Raw genomic sequence first — 26923 nt, 5'->3', positions numbered from 1 at the left:
CCACATTGGTGTAGATAGGTTATTACATACCACCACAATGAATCAATGAATACTTTGTTACTATGATGACATCACCAAATAATCGTGTAGTAACCACATTGGTGCAGATAGATTATTACATACCACCACAATGAATCAATGAATACTTTGTTACTATGATGACATCACCAAATAATCGTGTAGTAACCACATTGGTGCAGATAGATTATTACATACCACCACAATGAATCAATGAATACTTTGTTACTATGATGACATCACCAAATAATCGTGTAGTAACCACTTTGGTGCAGATAGATTATTACATACCACCACAATGAATCAATGAATACTTTGTTACTATGATGACATCACCAAATAATCGCGTAGTAACCACATTGGTGCAGATAGATTATTACATACCACCACAATGAATCAATGAATACTTTGTTACTATGATGACATCACCAAATAATCGTGTAGTAACCACATTGGTGTAGATAGGTTATTACATACCACCACAATGAATCAATGAATACTTTGTTACTATGATGACATCACCAAATAATCGTGTAGTAACCACTTTGGTGCAGATAGATTATTACATACCACCACAATGAATTAATGAATACCTTGTCACTATGATGACATCACCAAATAATCGTGTAGTAACCACTTTGGTGCAGATAGATTATTACATACCACCACAATGAATCAATGAATACTTTGTTACTATGATGACATCACCAAATAATCGTGTAGTAACCACATTGGTGCAGATAGATTATTACATACCACCACAATGAATCAATGAATACTTTGTTACTATGATGACATCACCAAATAATCGTGTAGTAACCACTTTGGTGCAGATAGATTATTACATACCACCACAATGAATCAATGAATACTTTGTTACTATGATGACATCACCAAATAATCGTGTAGTAACTACTTTGGTGCAGATAGATTATTACATACCACCACAATGAATCAATGAATACTTTGTTACTATGATGACATCACCAAATAATCGTGTAGTAACCACTTTGGTGCAGATAGATTATTACATACCCCCACAATGAATCAATGAATACTTTGTTACTATGATGACATCACCAAATAATCGTGTAGTAACCACTTTGGTGCAGATAGATTATTACATACCACCACAATGAATCAATGAATACTTTGTTACTATGATGACATCACCAAATAATCGTGTAGTAACCACTTTGGTGCAGATAGATTATTACATACCACCACAATGAATTAATGAATACCTTGTCACTATGATGACATCACCAAATAATCGTGTAGTAACCACATTGGTGCAGATAGATTATTACATACCACCACAATGAATCAATGAATACTTTGTTACTATGATGACATCACCAAATAATCGTGTAGTAACCACATTGGTGCAGATAGATTATTACATACCACCACAATGAATCAATGAATACTTTGTTACTATGATGACATCACCAAATAATCGTGTAGTAACCACTTTGGTGCAGATAGATTATTACATACCACCACAATGAATCAATGAATACTTTGTTACTATGATGACATCACCAAATAATCGTGTAGTAACCACATTGGTGCAGATAGATTATTACATACCACCACAATGAATCAATGAATACTTTGTTACTATGATGACATCACCAAATAATCGTGTGGTAACCACTTTGGTGCAGATAGATTATTACATACCACCACAATGAATCAATGAATACTTTGTTACTATGATGACATCACCAAATAATCGTGTAGTAACTACTTTGGTGCAGATAGATTATTACATACCACCACAATGAATCAATGAATACTTTGTTACTATGATGACATCACCAAATAATCGTGTAGTAACCACTTTGGTGCAGATAGATTATTACATACCACCACAATGAATCAATGAATACTTTGTTACTATGATGACATCACCAAATAATCGTGTAGTAACCACTTTGGTGCAGATAGATTATTACATACCCCCACAATGAATCAATGAATACTTTGTTACTATGATGACATCACCAAATAATCGTGTAGTAACCACTTTGGTGCAGATAGATTATTACATACCACCACAATGAATCAATGAATACTTTGTTACTATGATGACATCACCAAATAATCGTGTAGTAACCACTTTGGTGCAGATAGATTATTACATACCACCACAATGAATTAATGAATACCTTGTCACTATGATGACATCACCAAATAATCGTGTAGTAACCACATTGGTGCAGATAGATTATTACATACCACCACAATGAATCAATGAATACTTTGTTACTATGATGACATCACCAAATAATCGTGTAGTAACCACATTGGTGCAGATAGATTATTACATACCACCACAATGAATCAATGAATACTTTGTTACTATGATGACATCACCAAATAATCGTGTAGTAACCACTTTGGTGCAGATAGATTATTACATACCCCCACAATGAATCAATGAATACTTTGTTACTATGATGACATCACCAAATAATCGTGTAGTAACCACATTGGTGCAGATAGATTATTACATACCACCACATTGAATCAATGAATACGTTGTTACTATGATGACATCACCAAATAATCGTGTAGTAACCACTTTGGTGCAGATAGATTATTACATACCACCACAATGAATACTTTGTTACTATGATGACATCACCAAATAATCGTGTAGTAACCACTTTGGTGCAGATAGATTATTACATACCACCACAATGAATCAATGAATACTTTGTTACTATGATGACATCACCAAATAATCGTGTAGTAACCACATTGGTGCAGATAGTTTATGACATACCACCACAATGAATCAATGAATACTTTGTTACTATGATGACATCACCAAATAATCGTGTAGTAACCACTTTGGTGCAGATAGATTATTACATACCACCACAATGAATCAATGAATACTTTGTTACTATGATGACATCACCAAATAATCGTGTAGTAACCACATTGGTGCAGATAGATTATTACATACCACCACAATGAATCAATGAATACTTTGTTACTATGATGACATCACCAAATAATCGTGTAGTAACCACATTGGTGCAGATAGATTATTACATACCACCACAATGAATCAATGAATACTTTGTTACTATGATGACAGCACCAAATAATCGTGTAGTAACCACATTGGTGCAGATAGATTATTACATACCACCACAATGAATCAATGAATACTTGTTACTATGATGACGATCACCAAATAATCGTGTAGTAACCACTTTGGTGCAGATAGATTATTACATACCACCGCAATAAATCAATGAATACTTTGTTACTATGATGACATCACCAAATTTGTTTAATTTAATATGCAATTAAAGATGTAAAAATAATTCTTAAAATGTTTGTTGTTGAATATGCCATTTTAATGTCCCATAATAGTTATCCACTTTGACCAAAAATTGGATTGAAAACAAATGTATTCACCTGAAAAACTGTTATTTAAAGCAAAAAATGGTCAAATTGGCTGCCAGCCAATGGGTTTTTTTGGTTGACTCCATTATATTTTTGTCTTTTTCTAAGTGAAAACATTATTTTTTCAGGCTTTTTCTACGGAAGTGATTATTAAAACGACAAAATAACCTATTCAAAGTCTGATTTAATGAACCTTCATTTTTCATGTTTTTAGGGGAACAATACATTTTTAATGATGACATAAGAAACTTTTTTTTCTTTTATTTTCATAATTAATCATAAATATGATACATACATATTCATATAAGCTAAATACGTTAATCAGGTAAAACTAACTAAACTAAATCGTACTCTTCTTGCACATAAAATTCATGATAAAATGGCACCTCTCACTAGTCTAGTTGGGCCGAAAATGACACCCTACACGAAAATATAAATCGAGAGCGGGCAGTATGCTCGGATTGATTCTTGGAACTTTCCCGGTTCGGGCCATGCAACTCTGTAATGAAAATGGCGCTCAAAGTCATATTCATAGAATAGGTCGAAGGCAGTCGGTGACGAGCCGAACGGATAATCCAAGATTTTTTTTTATTGTTTCCTTTGCATATCTGGATATTGAAGTGTTTCTTCAATATAACAGACTAAACATTTTTGAAAATTTAAGCCTAATACAGGTCAAATTAGCAATTGAAATGACAGGTACCCATCTCTTGTATTAACAACAGTGAAAACTCATGAGGTAGATTTTGCTAAGCACACCTGGCGTCACGTAACATTTACGGCGACGGTTGTACGGTGACAGCGCGGCGATATCATAAATCTCGCAATTTTTTCTGAAATCATATGTACACATCCCTAATACGTTGTCAAAATATGGTCCTCGGTCCTTTAAGTGCCGCGAATTCCACAATGTGCTAATTTTTGTAAAGGAGAATATTATGGTCAATGGTGTCAATGGCCTTAGAGAGGATATAAACAAGCCGATTGCAAACTGTCTATTTTTAAATTCATCTACGATTTTATTGATGAGACCGATCTCACCATATTGTTTTGCATAGTCTGCAGTTTATTTTTTTAGTGTTTTTGGTGCTACAGTGTACCATGATGAACACGCATAGTCTAAGTAGTTTTCAATGAGGGCATAGCCAAGAATTTTTCATTCGTTTTCTCTAAGAAAAGATGCTTGTCTATAAAGAATACAGTATAGTATACTTTGGATTAATATTTGTTCACCTGAGAGAGTTTCATCAAGTGATCGCCCTAAGTATTTGATTAATGACTATATAGGGATTTCATCACAGTATACTTTAAAGTATACTGTGATGAATCCCCGACCATTTTCATTTTATGTTTGGTTCCAAATATTATGTTATTATATTATAAGTTTTTCCCATATCGAGGGATAACTTGTTGACAATGAGCCATTTATTACAGGCTGACAATTCTGAACTCAGTCTTGAAGCTATTAGACATGGATTCTTTCCAGATACTAAAGAACATTGAAACTATATGACATTTTCTTATACCAAAACATATATTATATTAATATTGTTAGAAATTATATCGTAATCGATGTTTCTTTTACAAAATTGAACTTTTTCACAATTTAACAAGGCCATATACATGGCTGCAGTCGCGTGCGCAAGTTTGAGCTATAGAGTCGCGTTAAATAAATGTGACAAGGTTTGAAATTCTTTGTTGCAAAAATACCAGGTAATGAAATAAGTTATTACCTGCTCATATATAAACAATATAAAATTTCAGACATGAGTTATAAACAATATCATATTATATCAGAAGAGCTTTAAAACAGTTCATCGCTCAATTCATGTTTCCAAGGAAAGCTAGTTTGTGTTCCAGTTCCACATACACTGACAGATGCAATAGCGCAAGCTCGTTGGATTACTTCTTCTAACTGCAAGTCTGGATATAAGGCCAAATAGTAAGCTAATGACCCGATAAAACAATCTCCAGCTCCCTGTAAAAAAGAACTATATTTTATTAAGGTCCAATATAGAACTGAGAAAATATAATCTATATAAAATCTTGTCAAAACTGTACAATAAAAAAATACATCATAGGAGGCATAGAAGTAAGAGAAAAAAATGTTTTAGTTTTAAACACAATTTTGTCGTCAAATAAACTCTTCAGACAAGAAAGTTTCAGAACCTTTCTTTTCAACAATAAACGGATTCAAATCAGCATTGGAAAAATATTGGACAAACCACCCAATGAAGTACGACCCTTACATCAGATGCACTGGAGAAGTAATGAGGGGCAAACAAGCAACGCTTACATCAGATGCACTGGAGAAGTAATGAGGGGCAAACAAGCAACGCTTACATCAGATGCACTGGAGAAGTAATGAGGGGCAAACAAGCAACGCTTCCAGCCTCTAAACCCAAGTAAACCCAAGTAAACCACCCAATGAAGTAGGACCCTTACATCAGATGCACTGGAGAAGTAATGAGGGGCAAATAAGCAACGTTTCCAGCCTCTAAACCCAAGTAAACCCAAGTAAACCACCCAATGAAGTAGGACCCTTACATCAGATGCACTGGAGAAGTAATGAGGGGCAAATAAGCAACGTTTCCAGCCTCTAAACCCAAGTAAGTAGTAAGTAGTTCTCTGTATGATGGCTTCAGATGTTTAAAAACAGTATTTTCATTTCATTTCATAGTAACATTTATTTCCTTCATAATATACAAAATATAAATAATACAATACAAAATTCATAACGAGAAGTAAGGTAGTTAAAACAATACAATTTTTTTTTTTCATCTTTAAAATGAATAAAACAATATTATGAAGGAGGCACAATTTCTGGAAAGCAAAAGCTTGTGTTGAAGGTGCCTGAACAAAATGCTTAGCATTTTTCTAAAAAAAAACAACTAAATGACTAAACAGTATTACTACTAGCCTTAACAGTATATTACCACAAAATCCATTAGTGGCCTACAATTAATGGAACCTATGTAGGCTATTTGAACATACTATATAATCATGCACAGTATAGCACAAATCTTGGCCTTACCGTTGAATCCAGTGTCTTAACTTTTGTAACAGGAATATGTACTGGCGTTCTTGTATCAGATGATGCTAATATGGACCCTTGACCTCCTAGTGTAATTATTACTCTCTTACAACCTTTATCCAAGAGTGCAAGTGAAGCTATCTTGACTTCTTCAATAGATCTTACTGGAAGACCTGTTATCAATTCTGCCTTAAAAAATAACATTTAGTATATAACAATAACTATTTAAAAAAAATTAGCATTTAACTTCTATGAAACTAGATGTACATTTTGAGAAATGATACAATGTAATCAGATTCGTATTTAAAGATGTATTGTCCATTTAAACACAAAAAATGAAGGTCAAAATATTCTAAATTTAAATTGGCCATATCAAAGTAATATTAAAGTTATTCACTTTAAGTTGAAAATTCGAGCCAAAAACAAGAAGTTTACGTAATTAACAGGTAAATTAATTTTATTACATTTCTTCTGGAAAATCATCGCGAGCGAAAGTAAACAAAGATATCAAATCACGAGTATGCATTATGCATATGCTAATTAAGATTGTTTACAACTCGACATGGTTGAGAAGGTGTTTTCACACAGATCGCAAGGAAGTTTTATGATTATGCATACAGAGTAGCCAAACAAGCGCATTTCATTATGAGATATGTTTCGATCGAAATAATATTGAAGTGTTTCTTCAATATAACAGACTAAACATTTTTGCAAATTTAAGCCTAATACAGGTCAAATTAGCAATTGAAATGACAGGTACCCATCTCTTGTATTAACAACAGTGAAAACTCATGAGGTAGATTTTGCTAAGCACACCTGGCTATCAATTCTGCCTTAAAAAATAACATTTAGTATATAACAATAACTATTTAAAAAAAATTAGCATTTAACTTCTATGAAACTAGATGTACATTTTGAGAAATGATACAATGTAATCAGATTCGTATTTAAAGATGTATTGTCCATTTAAACACAAAAAAATGAAGGTCAAAATATTCTAAATTTAAATTGGCCATATCAAAGTAATATTAAAGTTATTCACTTTAAGTTGAAAATTCGAGCCAAAAACAAGAAGTTTACGTAATTAACAGGTAAATTAATTTTATTACATTTCTTCTGGAAAATCATCGCGAGCGAAAGTAAACAAAGATATCAAATCACGAGTATGCATTATGCATATGCTAATTAAGATTGTTTACAACTCGACATGGTTGAGAAGGTGTTTTCACACAGATCGCAAGGAAGTTTTATGATTATGCATACAGAGTAGCCAAACAAGCGCATTTCATTATGAGATATGTTTCGATCGAAAACTTCTTTTTTTTAAACAAAAAAACGTCTGTATTTCAGTTAAATGATTTTTTTTCGACAAATTTTTGGTGAAAGGTGAAACTATTATGATACTTCAAAATGACCCACTTTTTTTTCGAAATATTCTATTTTTAATTTTTTTGGAATTAGACAAAGGGACAATACATCTTTAATATTTGTTGTTGTTTTGTAAATTTATAGATTATGTTTTCTTTAATATGAGACTATCGACATTGAGTTGATAGATTATGTTTTCACTAATATGAGACTATCGACATTGAGTTGAATTGAGGTACGGTCAAGTCAACAAGATTCAACAAGAAAGGGGGTAATCGGGTTGTATACAGTGTAGTTAGATCACTAAAATGATTGAAACGATAGAAATTGTTAAAACAAAGGTTAAAAAAAAGATAAAATCATTAAAACTGACACAAATTATTTTTAATTTGTGAAAACTTATATGTACGCAGCAATACTTTGTCAATTCTCACAATGCAAAGATTTTTCCTCTTTAAAATACTTTTATTGTCAACATTATTAAACTTGAATAAATGTTAATATTGAACTTGCTCTTTAGAAATGTAAAATAAAGTCAAAATTTGATTAACACTCAACAGCACAAGAGAATTGTAAACAGTTTATTACCATTAGTTAGGGTCTAATGTAAAGCGCCTAGAGGGGTCAGTGATCCATTAGGCGCTATATAAATACTGTTTATTATTATTATTATATTTAAATAATTGTAAAAAGAATTAAACAGCGCCAACTTGATCTTGTTTTATCATAATATTCATTATCAATGTAACTCAACATCGTCAAAAGAATTTAAAATCTTACCTCAGTTTCATTTGGGCAAAATATGTCACAGTTTTTAAGAAATTCTTTATCTAGATCCTTAACAGCAGGTGCAGGGTTTAACACAGTAAACACTATAAAATAACAATATTACCATAAATTTACAATCACACACTGTGATACAAGATAAAATGAGCCCAAACAATACTGCAATACTAACATGTTGCTTAATGTAAATATTCATGCTCCCATTATTCTACATGAATTTAAAATCATTCAAATGATTTGGTCCTTAAAGTATAATTACTTTAATATCTTATTGACAATGCCCTACACATTTTAGCAAAATAAACTCTTGCTGGATGGGGCTCATAAAATATTGTTGAAATACAAAAAAATTTCAACCTTGTCTTATCTTAAATACTAACTACTACCTAGTATAGAATTCATGTTTGGGTATTCTACCCTTATATTTCTGTGATTTATACTGTACTATTGAGAGCTGAGTGAAGTGCTAAAGACATTATCCTACCTAAGCTGCAAACAATACAAACCTCCTCTTGATCTTGCAAGTTTCAAAGCTGCAAGTGTAGTTTCTGGTAAGATTTCTAACTGACAAAGCATCACCTTGCACGATGTAATATAATTAAAGGCTTCTTTTACATGACTTTCACTTAATAGATTATTTGCACCACTAACAATTATAATTGAATTTTGACCTATAGTAAAAGATGTAGGTAAGGTAAAATTAAATTAAAGTTTGATTTAAATGATGGACACAGCAAGATAATGTTTTTTGGTTAGAAATGTTATTTCTGGTAACAAGTGTCTATATCATGTAATATATCATTCTAATTAAAATGTAAATACATTTGACTCTTACATTCCAATATCGTAAAGCCTCAAAAAGTATTTACCTTGGTCATCTACAGCAATAGGAGCAGCACCTGTTGCTGCTTCAGATGTCTTAAAAACAAAATCTGGGGAAGAAAATATACCAAACATATTTTTCCTTTCTTTGTTAACCCCTCATATATTTTTAGAAGAAAAAAATTGTACCAATTAACCTGGACAACAAATTTTGTTTTTACACTTAAAGATACTATGTGAGACACAGGTAATAAATTACTGTGGATTTATAGGATGATTGAAATGAAAGAAAGTTCTTACCAACATCAACATTATTCATTTCAAAGTTTTTGATAGTATCATTTCCAAAACTATCATCTCCAACCTAAAAAGAAAGCAACATGTTATTGACAGATGTAGCTTGGTTATAGGAGTGTACCTTCCAATCCCAAGGTCCAGGGTTCAATCCTCACCTGTGCCTAACTCACCAATGTCTACTCCATCAAAAAGTAACCAGGTTTGCATAGTGAGAACACGATTTTGTGGCAAATCTCCCGATAAGCAGAAAAACACACACCAACAAGAGGCCTGTTTGTGCCTAGTAGTTACTGCGTGATTACTGCGTGTGTGTGTGTCCTGGATTTAAATTATAGTAATCAAATAGCATGCAACTATGCTTTCTCCCGAGATTTCTCACGGTTTGCCTATGCATTTTTTTTTTACTTATTTATTTATTTATTTATTCTGGTTTATTAAAACAAAGACATGGCAGTACAAAACTGAATTGCGTCCAGTAACATTAACATAAAATATATACCAAAAAACAAGCTAAATTATATTAAGTGTTTTGTAACGTTTTTTCTTCCTAAAAGCAGTTTGTCTATACCTGATAAGTTTTGTTAATGTATGGAGTAAAGGTCTATCGGTAGAATAAACTCGCAAATGTTTGGTAGGAAAAAACTTGTTGTACGCGGTGGTGAGGGTATCGTTAATTATATTCACTTTATCATCTACATCTTTTATACTATAGACCTGCGACCAGTCAAATTTGGTAATCCAATTTCCGAAACTTCTCATCGACGAATCAGAACAAGGCTTCAAAATCTTTGTAACCATTACACTTAATTGAGTTCAGCGGTTTCCAAATAATGACATTGTTATCACTTTTTCCAAGTGGGGCTTGAATTATAGGAGTCATATAAAAATCTTTAAGGTCCGATATTATGAGATCAAGAATTTTGTCTCCTCTGGTTTTTTCTTTAACAACTTGGTGCAAATCAACGACATATTTAATTAGAGGGGAGATATCAACACTGTTGAAATCCCCAGCAATAATGACTTTTGCTAAATTTCTCCTTGAACGAATAGTGTCAATCAAATTTCTAAGAGGTCACGTTGATGGTCTTTGTTTTGGCTAGGGCTACAATAAATGGTACACACAAATATTTCAGAAACTTTACGGGGAAGCTTATAAGGCTGTAATTTGACCCAAACACATTCATGTGTGTATGAGGAGAATCAATGTCAAACCTGTTACAGTTTATGCAGATGTGAAAAGAGTACTATTAGTTTTATGATTATAATTATCCATTCTGTAATTGGTAAGTTACTTGGATAATATATAAAACAATTATCCACCTATAACAACCTATATGCTCATATATTAGTACCAACCATAGCAATCATTGCAGATTTAGCTCCCAACCTTGATGACATCACACACTGATTTGCACCTTTTCCACCAAATCCAACACTAAATTTGTTTCCATGAATTGTCTCTCCCATTTTTGGTAGCCTAGATACATAACTAAAAATAAATAGTGAATTTTTTGTTTCTGTCTTTCAGAAGACAGCAGGCCGATATGTTTCAAATAGTTAAATGATGCGAGGTATCGATAAAGTAGATGTCAGTAAATTTGTCAAGATGAGTAGAGTGTCCAGTAAAAGGGGTCATCAACTAAAAAGTGAAATCGAAAGCAAACACAGAATATGTTTACTTGCCAAAAAATGTGATTGAATCTCAAAAAAGAATATATGTTCTGGTCAAGAGGGCACAGAATCATTGAAATGCTTTGTCTCAAAATCCCTGTCTGTAGCCTAGATTCAGGTAGTTGACAAGTTGACTGATGGGCCTCCTGAGATGGTTTTTGGGGCGAATTCGTAGTACTACTTTAATAGAAGTGCTAAATAAATTGCTATTATTGCAACTGATTTTAATTGCAAATGAAATGATCGGTTACTACCCCGGGTGGTAAAATTTGTACTGTATGTACACTATAGGCCCAACACCACGGCCGCCGTAGACTGAATGTCCCGGCTGAATGATAATTATAAAAATAGGCATAAGGGTTAGGATTAGTATATTATAGCCTAGGCCTTAGTAGTAGGCCTAGCTAGGCTTATATCTAGCCTACTACTAGGTCTACTAGGTCTAGCTAGGCTATATAGAGAGGCCTAAGCCTAGGGCCTACCTAATAAGGTCTGTGTTGCAACTACCCACTACCACAACTTCAAAATCTTTGCCCTTTCTCTCCGTTGAAGACATTTTATTATCTGTCTATATAGCCTACTATATAATAATAGACTAGTACAGTATTGTAATACATAGGTGAGTAGCTCTTCCCCCTCTCTCCAGGACAGTCAGTCATGTCCAGGCCATCCACCATACGTTGCTTGCACATGCTCCGCCTACTTTATGTTTATTCAACGACTTTCATGCATCACTAACTCTCTCGCTTGTTTTTTTTGGGATACCTACAGAGACAGAGTACAGACAGAATATTTTAGCTTTAGTTAAAATTGTCAGTATCCCGTGACAAATTGCACCCTGTGTGGTGTGGTATTGTTGGTGGTTAGGTTGGGAAAAGAGAACTAATTTGTAATGAGAAGTTTAGGGCAGTAGTAGGTTTAGGGCTAGCTAGCTAGTAGTAGGCCTAGCTAGGCTAGCCTGAATGAAGTGGATGCCTTCTCCCTTAGGCTTCTTCAAGAAGCTCTTGCCCTGCCCTTCCTGGTTTACGATGAAATCGGTCGCGATAAAATCATCTTCCGGTATTTTGTATGGCGCGCCGCTAGAGCTATACTTTTGATGAAATCGGTCGCGTTTGAAATCGGTCGCGCTATTTTGTATGGAGCGGGATGCATGCTAGCGGGATATACATTTTCTTCGTTTATATAGATTTAATTGATATTTTTTAGGAACTTACTAGATTATTTATGTGGATATTTTTTTATTTCGTTAATAAATATTTATTATCAATCATTAAATGTTTTTTGTTTTGTATTTCACAGGTCTCGGAGAAGGACTGTGTCTTTTAAAATGGCCATTTCTAAATACGTTTAATTATTATATTAGGCATGTAATAATTTACCTCTATTTATATGTACTGTAATTAATATATTATATAACCCGTATTAAAAGCCAGAGTATCCATTTTTTATGAATACTGTGGAAGATTATATCATTCATATCCATGTCGTTAACAACTTTACTATTCGATCACCTTATTTTTATTTATATTTTATTTATGTCCGTTATGTAGGATAATATTAAGTTTATAATGATTATTGTTAAGGCAAATCATGTGTATATTTTTATTTATAATGTTTAAAATAGTTTTTAGAAAATGATCATTATATGCAGATGGTTAAAAGGCGAGTTACTGAAATAAACCCCCGAATAAGCCATATCGGAGATGCGCCTTCTATGATCGTGCAGCTGTTTCCTCAACAATACGTTATTTTGGCGCTCCATACAAAATACCGGATGTTGATTTTATCGCGACCGATTTCAAGCGCGACCGATTTCATATGACACCCCCTTGCTGGGCCTAGCTTATTAGGCCTAAACTATCTAGAGTAGTGTAGTCTGGGTGGTCCCGTCTAGGCCTAGTAGTAGGTTTTCATTTTTTTAAGTGTAAAAGCAAATATTTTTAATTGTTATATTTAAGGAATGTATCATTTTTGACATGGGGTATACATCTGAGCATTACTGACATTTTTTAATATAAGAACTATCTATTAATATATAAACCCTCATAACTTTCAGATAAATTAGTAGTTTATAAAAATAAAGAAATATAGTTTTAATTTATTTACTGAAAACATTTCAAAATAAACTACATGTTAAAATTTTTTCCATAACATAAACATGTAACAACCTGTAAAAACAGTATTCCAAAAAGTATCTCATTGGCATTGATAGTTACAAAAAACATTATTTTGTAGGCCCTCCTATTACTTTTTTGACCCCAATTATAATATGTGTTTGTCCGTAACAAACAGACATATTACACGCAATATATACAGTACGAGTAGGTGTTATGTCTGTCCATAAACAAATTTAATTAGGTCTACAAAAATAATTAGAGCAGACAAAAAAAAGAATGCGCAGACAGTGGCATTATTGTATTTTAAAAATTTAGTGGTTTTTGACAGATGACGCCAAATTAAGTGAAATTGCCAAATTAGGGTTGCATGGTCTGTATCACACAAGGATACAGTAGGTCACCTAATTTTGCAGCACGTTCTGACGAGTTAATAATAATATTAAAATGCTGATATTATTTATTTCCAAATAAACAGGTATATTATGTAAAGGCATGAGTTGCAGATTAAGTAAGCCCAAAGAACTTCAGGGCAGTGCACGAGTGATACGAGACCACTGTGCTGACTGGTATAATCATGTGACCAAGTGGGAAGAACTAAATGATGCAGGACTTGAAACTGCTAAGGAAATAGTCAATCACAAACTACAGGCACAGTATGATAAGCCTTATATAATGACAATGATAAGTAGACTAATTCTATGATGTGACACATGTAAGCCTCTTTTGTCATTTAAAGAAAATATTTGGATTTGTTGTTCTTGAATTTATTTTAAATAGCTTTTACTTACAAAAAAATTGTATTTAAAATTTATTTTACCAGATATCAAACAGATTCAAACGAGCCTGTGGAAGAAGTATGTGGACAGGTTACCGAAGTTAACAAGGATAGTATGACACCCAGGTTGCAAGAACTTTGTTATGACTTACACAAAAGCTTTGATGGACAGGTACTACTTTACAGTATATTGTCACCTGAGCTGATACAACAAATTTAATCTACTTATAGATTTGAAATTTTATATCACAGGTTGACAAAAACTTGTCAAAGTCAACTATTTATTATTTATTTTAAATGCATTGAAGAAAAAATGAGTAAAACATTTATCAGTTTAAAACTGTTGGCATGGCAGTAGCTTTTTTATAATAATGGTCAAAATAAGATATCTTTTTTTTTTTCAGGGAAAGCTTGTTCACAGAATGAGTAAATTAACTAAACACTTTGAAGCAACAATTCAACTAAAGTCAGATACAAGTTTAACATTCCAAACGTGGCCAATTAAATATTTTTGTAAGCAAAATATTTCAAGTAATTTATACTGTAATACTAAAATAATAAATATAGCAAATTATCATTGGACAGTATGGTTTCAACCACTTTTTGATCAACCACATCAATTAAATAGAATTTGACTTTGGAGAACCCCACAAATGTCAGTAACATGGCTATAGCCCTGAACCTAAACTATTACTAATTTAATTTACAGATGAAACATCGCAAAAGATTCTTTCCATGTATGCAAAGGAATATTCTGTAAAACAAACTATTTTGGAAAACATAGCACACTCAAATAATAGAGATTTATTGATGATGTATGTGAGCATCTGGCAGACACAACCCTATATTGAAAAACATGCCAAGATTTTACTTGAGTCTATGCTTGTTGAAACTGGTCATAGGTAACATAGTGGATACCAAACAGAATGGTGGATACAAAGTGGTTTGAGAAGGGTATACAAAAACTAAGGATAGTTGCATTTAGAAAATCAGTTATAGCTCCATGCTACATTTAAAAACACAAAGGTTAACTACTACTAATGCCTGTATAGGTTATCGTTTTATTTAAATTATTTCCACATACATGGGTCTTGTTTGAATCTCAATTCATTTCATATCATGAAACTTTTCTTACTAAAATAGATTATTCTATGTAGTTTCTGTTCTGAATCATGCTTATATAGTTGCTAAAAAAGGAATATGGTCAATTGAAAAATAATCTGATTGTAAACATGCTGAAATGTATACAGGTACTATCATAACATCCTAGTAAAATTATTCACAATACATTTTTTCTGAACAAAAAATACTATAGTCCTAAATGTGTAAAAGATTTGTTACAAAATCACCACCCAAGTTCGTCATCAGTGTGTGGGCACATGATAGCAATGTGGAATGCTAAATATTTGTAATTTATCCAGATAAAGTAGAAACCTTATTTTAAGTTAAAGCCTTAATTAGGGTGAAGGATATCAATCCGAGATCATTCATACAATGTCTCTTGCCAACAGTGTGCAGACTGCCACCCACAATGTTACACAAAATAAACGCTTTCATAGATGCATTATCCCAAATCAAGAACTGCAGTTTGAACTCAGTGATTTGCTCATAGTAGACAACTTGACCAGTAGTCAATCACTAGGTACTACAATAGACAAAATATCCTACATAAATTAGGAAGACTCATGACTTCCTAGATTAGACATTATATTAAAAATAAAATTATTGGATTGCTCAAGACTGTACACGTAAAAGACAAGAATGATTACAAATATAGTAGGCTATAGATTTAAAATGTAACTTTAGCTTCCAGAATATAATAATTAAAATATAAAAAGTTAAATACAATGAAATCTCTTATTTTTTTGTATGTGTGTAAAGTTTTGTATTTTTATTCTCATTAAATTATTAGACTGCTAAAAATGAACATTTTATAAATAACATTAAATAATTACATTTTATGCCAAATACTGAATATCATCATATAGAAAAGAACATTTACAGTTTCACAAACTGGTGAAGGGATTTAGAAAGTAATTTTTTAATATTTGATATAATATTAATTGTGTATATTGGATATGAACTAATACACAACAAGACGGTATAGTAACAGTTTAAAAAAGGGTTAGGGTCATTGTTTAGAAGGCTCATAGGTAACCAGGATCAAGTTGGTGCAACCTCACTGCTCAAATCTGTTGGGTTGACATTTAATTCAGAAACCATTGAAACATCGGTTTCCATTGATGACATCTCTGTTGTGTCAACATTAGAGAATTGCATTCTACCATCAACTGACAACAGCTCTTGAATTGTCTCAATGCTCATCCCATCTGGTGCTTGGATCTGCATTGTTGTGCCATCTGGTCTCTGCACAATAAATATGCCATCCTGAAGTTGCATCAGTGTGCTTCCAACTGGCATGATATCTATTGCAGATGTGTCATCAACCTCACCAAGAACATCTTCTTCAACCATCAGCTCCTGCCAAACAAAATAATTAATCCAACTAGTGTGCCTACCTATACCTTAGTATGGTTTCTTAATCAAACGGGTCATGGGTTAAACACGACGGTGGCGGCCAGACCTCCTGGCAACCTAGTTCCATGGAATATTTGTCACAATGTGGGACTGGCATTCTGCAATTGCAGTTATAAGTTATATTTCTGTCTTGTGGGAGCAGAACTTATAGTGTATCAAATAAATACCAAAGTATGTTTTTTATTGTTTTGTCAAACCCTTTCATACTATAAGGTGGTATACTGTTCCCATAAAGACATTTGATCTGAATAGATAAATTAAAAAATGGTAATAATCATTATTATGTATTGAGAAAAGGGCTCTATACATTGAGATATAATGTGGTCTTCTTTCCAGAATTCTTGCTCCAGTAAGGATAATCAAAATAAAATTATGTTGACATTGAAATATGTAAAGTACGCTTTACCTGTAACCCATCACTCTCAACATCTGGCAGCAGTGGTAGTGCTGCTGATGAGCTTTTGATATTGAAATATGTAAAGTACACTTTACCTGTAACCCATCACTCTCAACATCTGGCAGCAGTGGTAGTGTTGCTGATGAGCTCTTGATATTGAAATATGTAAAGTACGCTTTTACCTGTAACCCATCACACTCAACATCTGGCAGCAGTGGTAGTGCTGCTGATCAGCTTTTGATATTGAAATATGTAAAGTACACTTTACCTGTAACCCATCACTTTCAACATCTGGCAGCAGTGGTAGTGTTGCTGATGAGCTTTTGATATTGAAATATGTAAAGTACACTTTACCTGTAACCCATCACTCTCAACATCTGGCAGCAGTGGTAGTGCTGCTGATGAGCTTTTGATATTGAAATATGTAAAGTACGCTTTACCTGTAACCCATCACTCTCAACATCTGACAGCAGTGGTAGTGTTGCTGATGAGCTTTTGATATTGAAATATGTAAAGTACACTTTACCTGTAACCCATCACTCTCAACATCTGACAGCAGTGGTAGTGTTGCTGATGAGCTTTTGATATTGAAATATGTAAAGTACGCTTTTACCTGTAACCCATCACTCTCAACATCTGGCAGCAGTGGTAGTGTTGCTGATGAGCTTTTGATATTGAAATATGTAAAGTACGCTTTTACCTGTAACCCATCACTCTCAACATCTGGCAGCAGTGGTAGTGTTGCTGCTGACGAGCTTTTGTCAACATCAGTGTATTCATTATCCTCCTCAGAAAAAGATTCAATCAGTTGGTCTTGTCCTGTTCTGGTCAAATCTGAGTTTGGTGATAAGCTGTCAGATATTATTGAAGGAGTTGAGATTGCAGGTTGAACACTATCTGATACAGAGACCTTTAAAGAATTCATTAAATACAATCAGATATTATCATGAACCATATGATTTACAATTTTTGTTTTACAACACATCAGTAGTAACACATGGGGTATCTAAATAATTGCAATTTATTTTTAAACTACATTTGAAAACTGCCTGGGTGTTTATTCGAGGGGGACGCTTCTTCCAAACCATGTTCCTATGGGGATGAATTTAATCGATGGGAGGGGCATTCCACAGTATTTGGTCCGTGGGTTTAAAAATTTTATTTACTGATTTTGATGTAACTCTTGGCCATTTCTCAAAGTAGACATGTTGAAGTTTATTAAATAACATTTTTTTTATTTTTCTGATATTGATTTTTTAAGTTATTGAATATTAAATATGAAAAAGTCATATTTGGCGTTACGGACGGGACATTTTTAATCCTATTTATTTCATAAACTATGCATCTTATTACTGTTTTTTCAACAGATATAGTTACTTTATGTCTCAATAATACATAATCAAGTATTTAATTAAAATTTTGTTGTTTATTAATTTCATACATCCATTTCAAATTCATAAATGTCCCGTCCGCGACGTTTTAGGCGGTTTTTTTACATTTATTTTAAAAGTAATGATGCAAAAATCTTGATATTTCATTTTCTCCTCCTGAGGACTATATCTCATTATATTATGAACAAATTTTTGGAAAATTTTAGATTTTGATGAAAATATCATATTTCAAAAATATATTGTTACGGACGGGACATTTTTGTTACGGACGGGACGTATCATTTAAATCCTAATTATTTCACAAACCATGCATCTTTTGAACATTTTTTTGCCAGATATAGTTACTCTATGTCCCTATTGTACATATTCAAGCATTTTATAACACATATTTTGTTTATTAAATTTCATATATACATTTCAAAATTCATAATTGTCCCATCCGCGACATTTTAATAGTAGTTTTATGGTGTTTTTTACATTTCAGTTAAAAGTATTGATACCACAATTTAATATTTTGTTTTCTCCTTTTAAAACTATGCAATACATTATAAACAAATATTTTGAAACTTTTGGTGAAAATATCATATTCAAAAATATATTGATGACATTTTTCGTAGGCACGGGACAGACATTTTTGTTAAGGACGGGACATATCATTTAAATCCTTTTTATTTCATAATAAAACCATGCAACCTTTTTGCCCATAAATATACTGCAGTTACTTTTTTTCAAAGTAAGCTCCAATTATTCATAATAAAGTATTTTATTAAAATTGTTTATTAATTTCATACTTGCATTTCAAAATTCATAATTGTTTCATTTCGATTGGGGGTTTTTCCTCACTTGTGTTTATTAAAGTAATGGCTTTAAAATTGTTATTTAATTCCTAATTTTAAATCTTAATTTTCAACTCCTAAGTATATTAAATTGCAATAGATTTAAACAAGTTTTTTAAAACTTGTATTTTTTTATTAAAAAAACATTACTATCAAAATTTATTGAATGTTACGGATGGGACATTTTTTTTATGGATGTGATGACAATATTGTAAGAATTAAAAAGTGTTTTTGTACTGTAGGCTGAGAAGTACTGTACAAAGGTGTTAACTGTTGTTTATTAATCACAAAACATTGTGGTCTGTATTTAAAATAACAATCCACAAAAGAACAATACCTAAATCCAAAATAACATGACCAGTATGAATGGGAGTATTGGGTGCGGTCATCGCTTTGTAGATTTTATTCTTTGGTGAATTTGCAACCAAGAACCTTTTATAAATCAGATACTAAATAATTAAGATTGAATTTTAATAGAAGTAGGCCTACAGTTATTAAACCCAAGCAAGGATAGAAGAAAATTTCAGATGCAACTTGGATCCACTAACAAATTCAGACGTCAAACGCCAACGCCAATTTTTAAAGATTCGTCTTAAATGTGTTAATATCTTAAAATCTTGTTTAATATGCCAAGCCTAACTTTTATATTAGTGTAAATAAATATTTTGATAACATTTTACAATATTGCTTCTCGTTATAACTCTTCGAATAATTAATTTTATAAATAATATTTCATATTTATGAATTTTAATATTTTCACTTGACATAAACTTTTAAACAGTGTTTCAAAGGTTGAATTATATTTTGATTTGTAAATAAAAGATTTCATTGATGTAAAAAACTTATTTTTAAATTTTTTTAATAGCAAAATTATACAATTTTCTAACGTGGACAAAGTTGTCCTGTCCGCGACGTTAGAAATGTCCCGTCCGTAACGACATATAAATCATATTTATTAATAAATTTGCAGTTTAATTTTTATAATTAACATTCAGTTATCTAAAACAACTATCTGGCAACATAATAATACAAAACAAATTTTAAAATCTCTTTTAAATGAGGAGAAATATTACAATACGTAAACCTTCTCAAAAGTCATGTCCATTTGCCGTCCTGTCCGCGACGCATACAATTTTCATAATAAAATTTTTTTTGTACAGTATTTTTTCTTTTTTTGACTTTCATAATAAACATTGGCCATATATGTATACATTTATTCTACTTTGAATCTTGTATTCTTTTTTATTTCTAAGATATGTCTAGTTATATTCTCAAAAATGTCCCGTCCGTAACAAAAAAATACTGTGGAATGCCCCGGGAACGTTTATTTGAATAAATTCAAATAAAACTAGTAGAAACATAAATATTTGTATATACTAACCTTATCCACGTCATTCATAATCGGTTTTAATTCAGGAAGTGGACGTCCTGGTGGAATAGGGTGCTCTGCAATTGGTCCAGGGGTGACAACTGATTTCAGATTAAGAGGTCTGTTACGAAGTGGTGTTAAAGTTGGCATAGTTTTTGGCACTTGAATCTATATAGAATATTTAATAAACACTCTGAATCTTCTATACATAATCATTGAAATAACACACAAAGTCTTTGAAAAAAGATTGGCAATGAGGCTTGATTAACTAGTATTAATCTTGTCTGTACACTTTGACCGATTGATTCTAACTCTACACATTATATCTGAATGTACTGATTTTTATGTCTAAAGCATACAGTAAAAAACCATTTCAGAAGATTATAAAGTAGTCAAGAATCCTTACAAGGACACTATTACGAAACCACATTATTAGTGTACAATACTAAAGTCACTTATTTTAATTATTAATAAATTGATTCCTGCATATCAAATGTTCACTCCGATCAGTGACTAAACAAAAATGTAACAAACAAAAAGTGTTGTTTAATACACAAATATGCTGGTTATAAATATTTATGATTATTACCTACAAAGATTTTTTCTTCTACAACATACTGAACTTTGGGAACCTTACTTATAATTTTCTTACTTAACTTTATTTGCCACAGAGAATTAAATTTTGTTTAAAGAAAATTCTTTCTGACTGAAGTTCAGTTTTAATATAAAAGTTTTGCTGTACAAACCAAATTAACCTCAACTTACCGATTCCATTTGTTCATTACGAGTTGTCTTCTTTGCCAGTGAAGTTTCCAATACTTCATTCTTTTTCCCATCTTCTTTCTGGATTAATGGAATTATTACTGGAGACATTACAGTTGGTTGTCCAGTAACAGCAGGTATTAAAGACTTCATAGTAACCTGTAGTTAGTCCTAATGATGCTGCTATAACATCATCCACAATATTTAACCTTATCTGAGATGAAGAACTATTGTCTTCAATACTACTATTCACTGTTGAACTTGTATCAGAAATACGTGTCACACTTCCACTGGCAATCTTTTTTATTTCTTTTACAAGAGCTAAATATTCATTGTAAATGTCCACAAAGTTTTTTCTTTTTGTTTCTTCTCCTTCTATTTTCATGAGAAGGAACTCCCAGGGAGTGAGTACCCTTGGTAATCGAGGTAGAATGACATCAAGGAAATCATCGTCCACAAATGTATTTAGTAACTGAAATGAAAAGCAAAAATAATGACAGGAGCTGTCGGGAATGTCCTAGGAACTGAGTGTGTTGGCAATTACACACCAATCCCTGGATGAGTGTGTTGGCAATTACTCACCGATCCCTGGATGAGTGTGTTGGCAATTACACACTGATCCCTGGATGAGTGTATTGGCAATTACACACCGATCCCTGGATGAGTGTGTTGGCAATTAAATACTGATCCCTGGATGAGGGTGTTGGAAATTACACAACGATCCCTGGATGAGTGTGTTGGCAATTACTCACCGATCATCCCTGGATGAGTGTGTTGGCAATTACACACTGATCTCTGGATGAGTGTATTGGCAATTACACACCGATCCCTGGATGAGAGTGTTGGCAATTACACACTGATCCCTGGATGAGTATGTTGGCAATTACTCACCTATCCCTGGATGAGTGTGTTGGCAATTACACACCGATCCCTGGATGAGTGTGTTGGCAATTACACACTGATCCCTGGATGAGTGTGTTGGCAATTACACACTGATCCCTGGATGAGAGTGTTGGCAATTACACACTGATCCCTGGATGAGTGTGTTGGCAATTACTCACCGATCCCTGGATGAGTGTGTTGGCAATTACACACCGATCCCTGGATGAGTGTGTTGGCAATTAAATACTGATCCCTGGATGAGTGTGTTGGAAATTACACAACGATCCCTGGATGAGTGTGTTGGCAATTACACACCGATCCCTAGATGAGTGTGTTGGCAATTACACACCAATCCCTGGATGAGTGTGTTGGCAATTACACACCTATCCCTGGATGAGAGTGTTGGCAATTACACACCGATCCCTGGATAAGTGTGTTGGCAATTACTCACCTATCCCTGGATGAGAGTGTTGGCAATTACACACCAATCCCTGGATGAGTGTGTTGGCAATTACTCACCTATCCCTGGATGAGAGTGTTGGCAATTACTCACCGATCCCTGGATGAATGTGTTGGCAATTACTCACCTATCCCTGGATGAGAGTGTTGGCAATTACTCACCTATCCCTGGATGAGAGTGTTGGCAATTACTCACCGATCCCTGGATGAGTGTGTTGGCAATTACTCACCTATCCCTGGATGACAGTGTTGGCAATTACTCACCTATCCCTGGATGAGAGTGTTGGCAATTACACACCGATCCCTGGATAAGTGTGTTGGCAATTACACACTGATCCCTGGATAAGTGTGTTGGCAATTACTCACCTATCCCTGGATGAGAGTATTGGCAATTACACTCCGATCCCTGGATGAGTGTGTTGGCAATTACACACCGATCCCTGGATCATGTTTTTGAAACCAATTAATAGAACTAAAAATCAAAATAGAGACATTACCTCTTTTGCCTTTTGTTTCCTCTTATCCAGTGGAAGTTTTTCTGTGTTTTTCATTGAAAACACCCCTGCAGAATCATAGGTCTTGTTATTGTAATTGCATACTGGGGGTCGTCCACGACCTCTACGTTTCCTGATCCCTCTACCACGGCCTCTCATCAATGGGTTGTGTACCCTTGATAGCCGAGAGGATGCAGTCTCAACAGAGATATATTCACCAGGTTCTGATGAAATCTGATCCAGTTTTCCGAAATCTTTAGAATCTATCTGTTTACTAATTAAAAAAGGCAATATTTTGTTATGTATTATATGCTCTCACTCATCAACCATTTACAACTTTGTATTTCATCACAAAGTATTAATACATTTTCAGATCATTCAATACACAAGAGTGCGAGTGGCTTTGCTGGCCATTTAACAAGTTCTGAAATAAATTTAAGTAGTTTTTTATAGTATGTTTTATTTTATACTGTACATAAATTCACAGGCATAGGCAAATTCTAAACTGTCCAGTCATATACTAGACATGAATTTAATTTTGAAACATCAAATTGATTTACCTTTGAATATCAGACTGTTTCTTTTCAGGAGATGGGCCTACTGGTGTACCATGAGTGGGGTTCTGCCGAAAATGACGATCTAAACTTGCCTGACCAATGTAAGATTTATCACAATTTGTGCATTTAAAGTTCTTGGGCTTATCCGAAAGGATAGAAATATCTTTGTCATTTTGGTCAGTATAATCTTCGTACTCCTCCTCTGATGAATCACTTTCAACTTCTTCTGTTGGAAGTATTGTTTTATAGTCTCTGATGCGATAAAGCGGTGGTCGAGATATCCGTCCAGATCTTGTTATTTTTTTCACAGGACGTGTCACTTTCAATGTTTTCTTTTTTTCATCAGGTTCATCAAATTTCTTTCGTTTGCGACCTACTTGTACCTGATTAGTTTTTGTGTTAGTTGCTGGGATGAATTTATTTGCTTCATTAATCGCAGATGTTATACTAGAATTAATCCCCCAATTTCCACTTCCCAATGACTCATCAGGTACCTGTACAATCGTGATTTGTTGTCCAGGATTTCGTTTCATCAAAGCTTGGACCTCTGCATTGTTAAGAATTGTTTGTAAAAGTGGCCCACTCATTGAACCACTTGGTCCAGTTAGTGATGTTCCTGGGGGTGTTTTAATTGTAATTGTTGCAGCAGATTTTGTCTGAAGCGGTATTGGTGATAACGTTCGCTCTTCTTTGGCAATTGGTTGTGGCACTGTAGAAGGTATTGGAGGACCAACCTTTGAAAAGATGTCGGCACTACGATTAGTTCTACTTATAACAGAAGAGTCCGAATGGTTGCTAGATACACTACTAGTTGAGATGGTACTCATTAGATTTGCAGCATTTGGGTCAATCATGCTTGCAATTGATCCAAGTATACTACTTGCCGCACTTGTAGACGATGATAGTTCAACCGGTATAGGGTTCATTCCAAGGCTACTGCTGCTTGCTCTAGTTATTTTATTCAGTTTTGTAGAATCAAATGTTCCACAATTTCTAGCAACGTTAATTGATGTCATATTAATAGTTTTGCCATTTTGAAGATTCTGTGTATTTCTAGGACCAGTAGTAGGTCTAGACAACTCTTCTGTATTTTTTTCTGTTTTCCTCAAAATTAAATTTTTATTTGATGGTCTTATTAACTCATCTTGCCCCATCATAAAAACGGGTGCACATTTTTCTGAAATACTACCTACCAGAGTACTAACAACAGACCCATCAGTTGAAGCAGGCCTACATGTATTTGAATCTAGGCCTAGGCCTAGTAGCCCTAACTCCGAATCTCTGTCTATCATTGAATGTTCACGAGCGACGATACCTTCTTCCTCCGTTTGGCCACCATGATTGTTTTCAGGCTGGGTTAGGCCTAGGCCTAGCCCTACCAACAATTCAGAATTACGTTGTGCACTGCTAAGTGCCATTGAAACAATATCCATAGTACCTATTTATATTATGATTAACCTAACATTTTCACGGACAAATTCTGGTTTTTCAAAGATCGGTTTTCATCACTTCTTCGTTGAAATTAGTGTGAAGACTAGGGCCTAGCCTAGGCCTAGTGTGAACCGATAGTATTAGTGTTTATGTCTGGCGGCGGCCTGGGTACAATGTGTGTTTGTGTGCAGTATATAGAGTGGAGTCGCGACATACAGTTGCGGTCACATGGTAAAATGAACGCCCTCAATCCCGAGCATTGGGACCAAAACTTTTTACAGTTCAGTACTTATGGCGCGTCATATAAATAAATAACATTAACAATACGGCCAAGATAATCAAAAAAAGGTCACCAAAGGTTATATTTCCTCAGAAACCTAAATAAGTTTAATGTTAGATGTTATTATTATTAAAATTACTGTACTTTGAAATTATTCTATGAAAGTGATTCAATCAGTACTAGTTATCTATTTTATTGCCTGGTTCGGTAATTGAAAAAAAACACACAAGAAAGTCTCATAATTACTAAGATTGATAGATCAAATATAATTGGTTGTACGGTTAATGATTTAAGATATCTTTATGAAAAACAGGTCTTAAAAGTAAAAGTTTAGAAAATAAGAAACATCTAATACATGTGAGATTTTATAAGAACAAGTCAGGCCGGCTACTGGCTCCTAGAGCTTATACGTCAAGAAACCGACTGTCATTGACATTTGTACCAAATTCCACGCATATTTTTAACTCAAAGATAGATCATAATAGCGCACATGCAATATATACGTTTACAAGTTTTACTGTTTTTAATTTTTAAGTGCTTAACTTAACCGGACCCAATGTTCTATCTTTGTCAATAATTGCATTTTGAAAAATGGCCCAATCAGGTTGAAGCAGACCGGGGACTTTTAGTATGTAACGTTGTTCCACATAACATTTAGAAACTATCCTGAAACATTCAGATTTAGTATATTTATTTCTACCTTTGGCCCTTTTTTGTCTAATAGGGCCTACTCCTGGACTATTGTGCTGATTCCGCCTGACAAAATGGTTATCCAATGATAAGATTACCGCGGAGTTTTGTTGGCATGCCAGTGGCGCACCAGAGTATGTTTAGCTGATGATCCCTTCGATTTTGTTGTAATGTTTAATCAGCCTGTGGAGGTACCTTTTTTTCAACTGATATTTTTTTCATTCATACTTTCATGTTAGCTTTCGTTATAGTTTATTTATTTGAACAATAATATCAATACAATAACATACAATACAACATAGAAGTAAAATGCTGGGCAGGGATAGCTTAAAGGACAACTTGACCGAAAACCATATTTTAACAACGTATTAGGCAGGGATGTACATTATGATTAACAATCGCGAGATTTAGGATATCGCAGCGCGCGCGCTCGCCGTACAGCCAGCGCCGTAAATTGCTGTGACGTCACAAGTGCATGGCAAAGTCTACCTCATTAGTTTTCACTGTTGTTAACATACAA

At 33.5% G+C, this 26923-nt stretch overlaps 2 protein-coding genes and 1 pseudogene across 6 annotated transcripts; 1 reads left to right on the top strand and 2 right to left on the bottom strand.

Moving 5' to 3' along the window:
• Positions 1–3687: 3687 nt before the first annotated feature.
• Positions 3688–12089, bottom strand: LOC144851445 (ribokinase-like). Of its 3 annotated transcripts, none has more exons than XM_078708926.1 (8): positions 11933–12009; positions 11111–11243; positions 9758–9821; positions 9505–9567; positions 9142–9306; positions 8630–8721; positions 6482–6670; positions 3688–5425 (listed from the first exon to the last, which is right to left on the bottom strand). In XM_078708926.1, exons 2-8 carry the CDS (start codon positions 11219–11221, stop codon positions 5252–5254), a joined length of 858 nt encoding a protein of 285 aa, XP_078565052.1. In that variant the 5' UTR covers positions 11222–11243; positions 11933–12009; the 3' UTR covers positions 3688–5251. The 3 variants fall into 3 exon arrangements, with proteins under 3 accessions (XP_078565052.1, XP_078565049.1, XP_078565051.1); XM_078708923.1 differs by having other exon boundaries at positions 3689–5425; positions 11908–12089; XM_078708925.1 differs by having other exon boundaries at positions 3689–5425; positions 11937–12003.
• Positions 12090–12141: 52 nt separating this feature from the next.
• Positions 12142–16170, top strand: LOC144851451 (cyclin-dependent kinase 2-interacting protein-like). 2 transcript variants are annotated; one of them, XM_078708936.1, is made up of 5 exons: positions 12142–12237; positions 14018–14195; positions 14363–14489; positions 14722–14830; positions 15027–16170. In XM_078708936.1, exons 2-5 carry the CDS (start codon positions 14035–14037, stop codon positions 15221–15223), a joined length of 594 nt encoding a protein of 197 aa, XP_078565062.1. In that variant the 5' UTR covers positions 12142–12237; positions 14018–14034; the 3' UTR covers positions 15224–16170. The 2 variants fall into 2 exon arrangements, with proteins under 2 accessions (XP_078565062.1, XP_078565064.1); XM_078708938.1 differs by having other exon boundaries at positions 12198–12292.
• Positions 15027–25564, bottom strand: LOC144851454 (uncharacterized; annotated as a pseudogene). The gene is made up of 6 exons (XR_013614182.1): positions 24006–25564; positions 23449–23719; positions 21614–22082; positions 20861–21016; positions 17953–18162; positions 15027–16798 (listed from the first exon to the last, which is right to left on the bottom strand). The product of XR_013614182.1 is annotated as an uncharacterized LOC144851454 (transcript).
• Positions 25565–26923: the final 1359 nt, after the last annotated feature.

Source organism: Antedon bifida, chromosome 9 (assembly GCF_963402885.1).
Source record: "Antedon bifida chromosome 9, ecAntBifi1.1, whole genome shotgun sequence".
Taxonomy (NCBI): domain Eukaryota; kingdom Metazoa; phylum Echinodermata; class Crinoidea; order Comatulida; family Antedonidae; genus Antedon; species Antedon bifida.
Note: the sequence above shows the minus strand (reverse complement) of the source record. Positions and strands in the feature narration are given on the sequence as shown.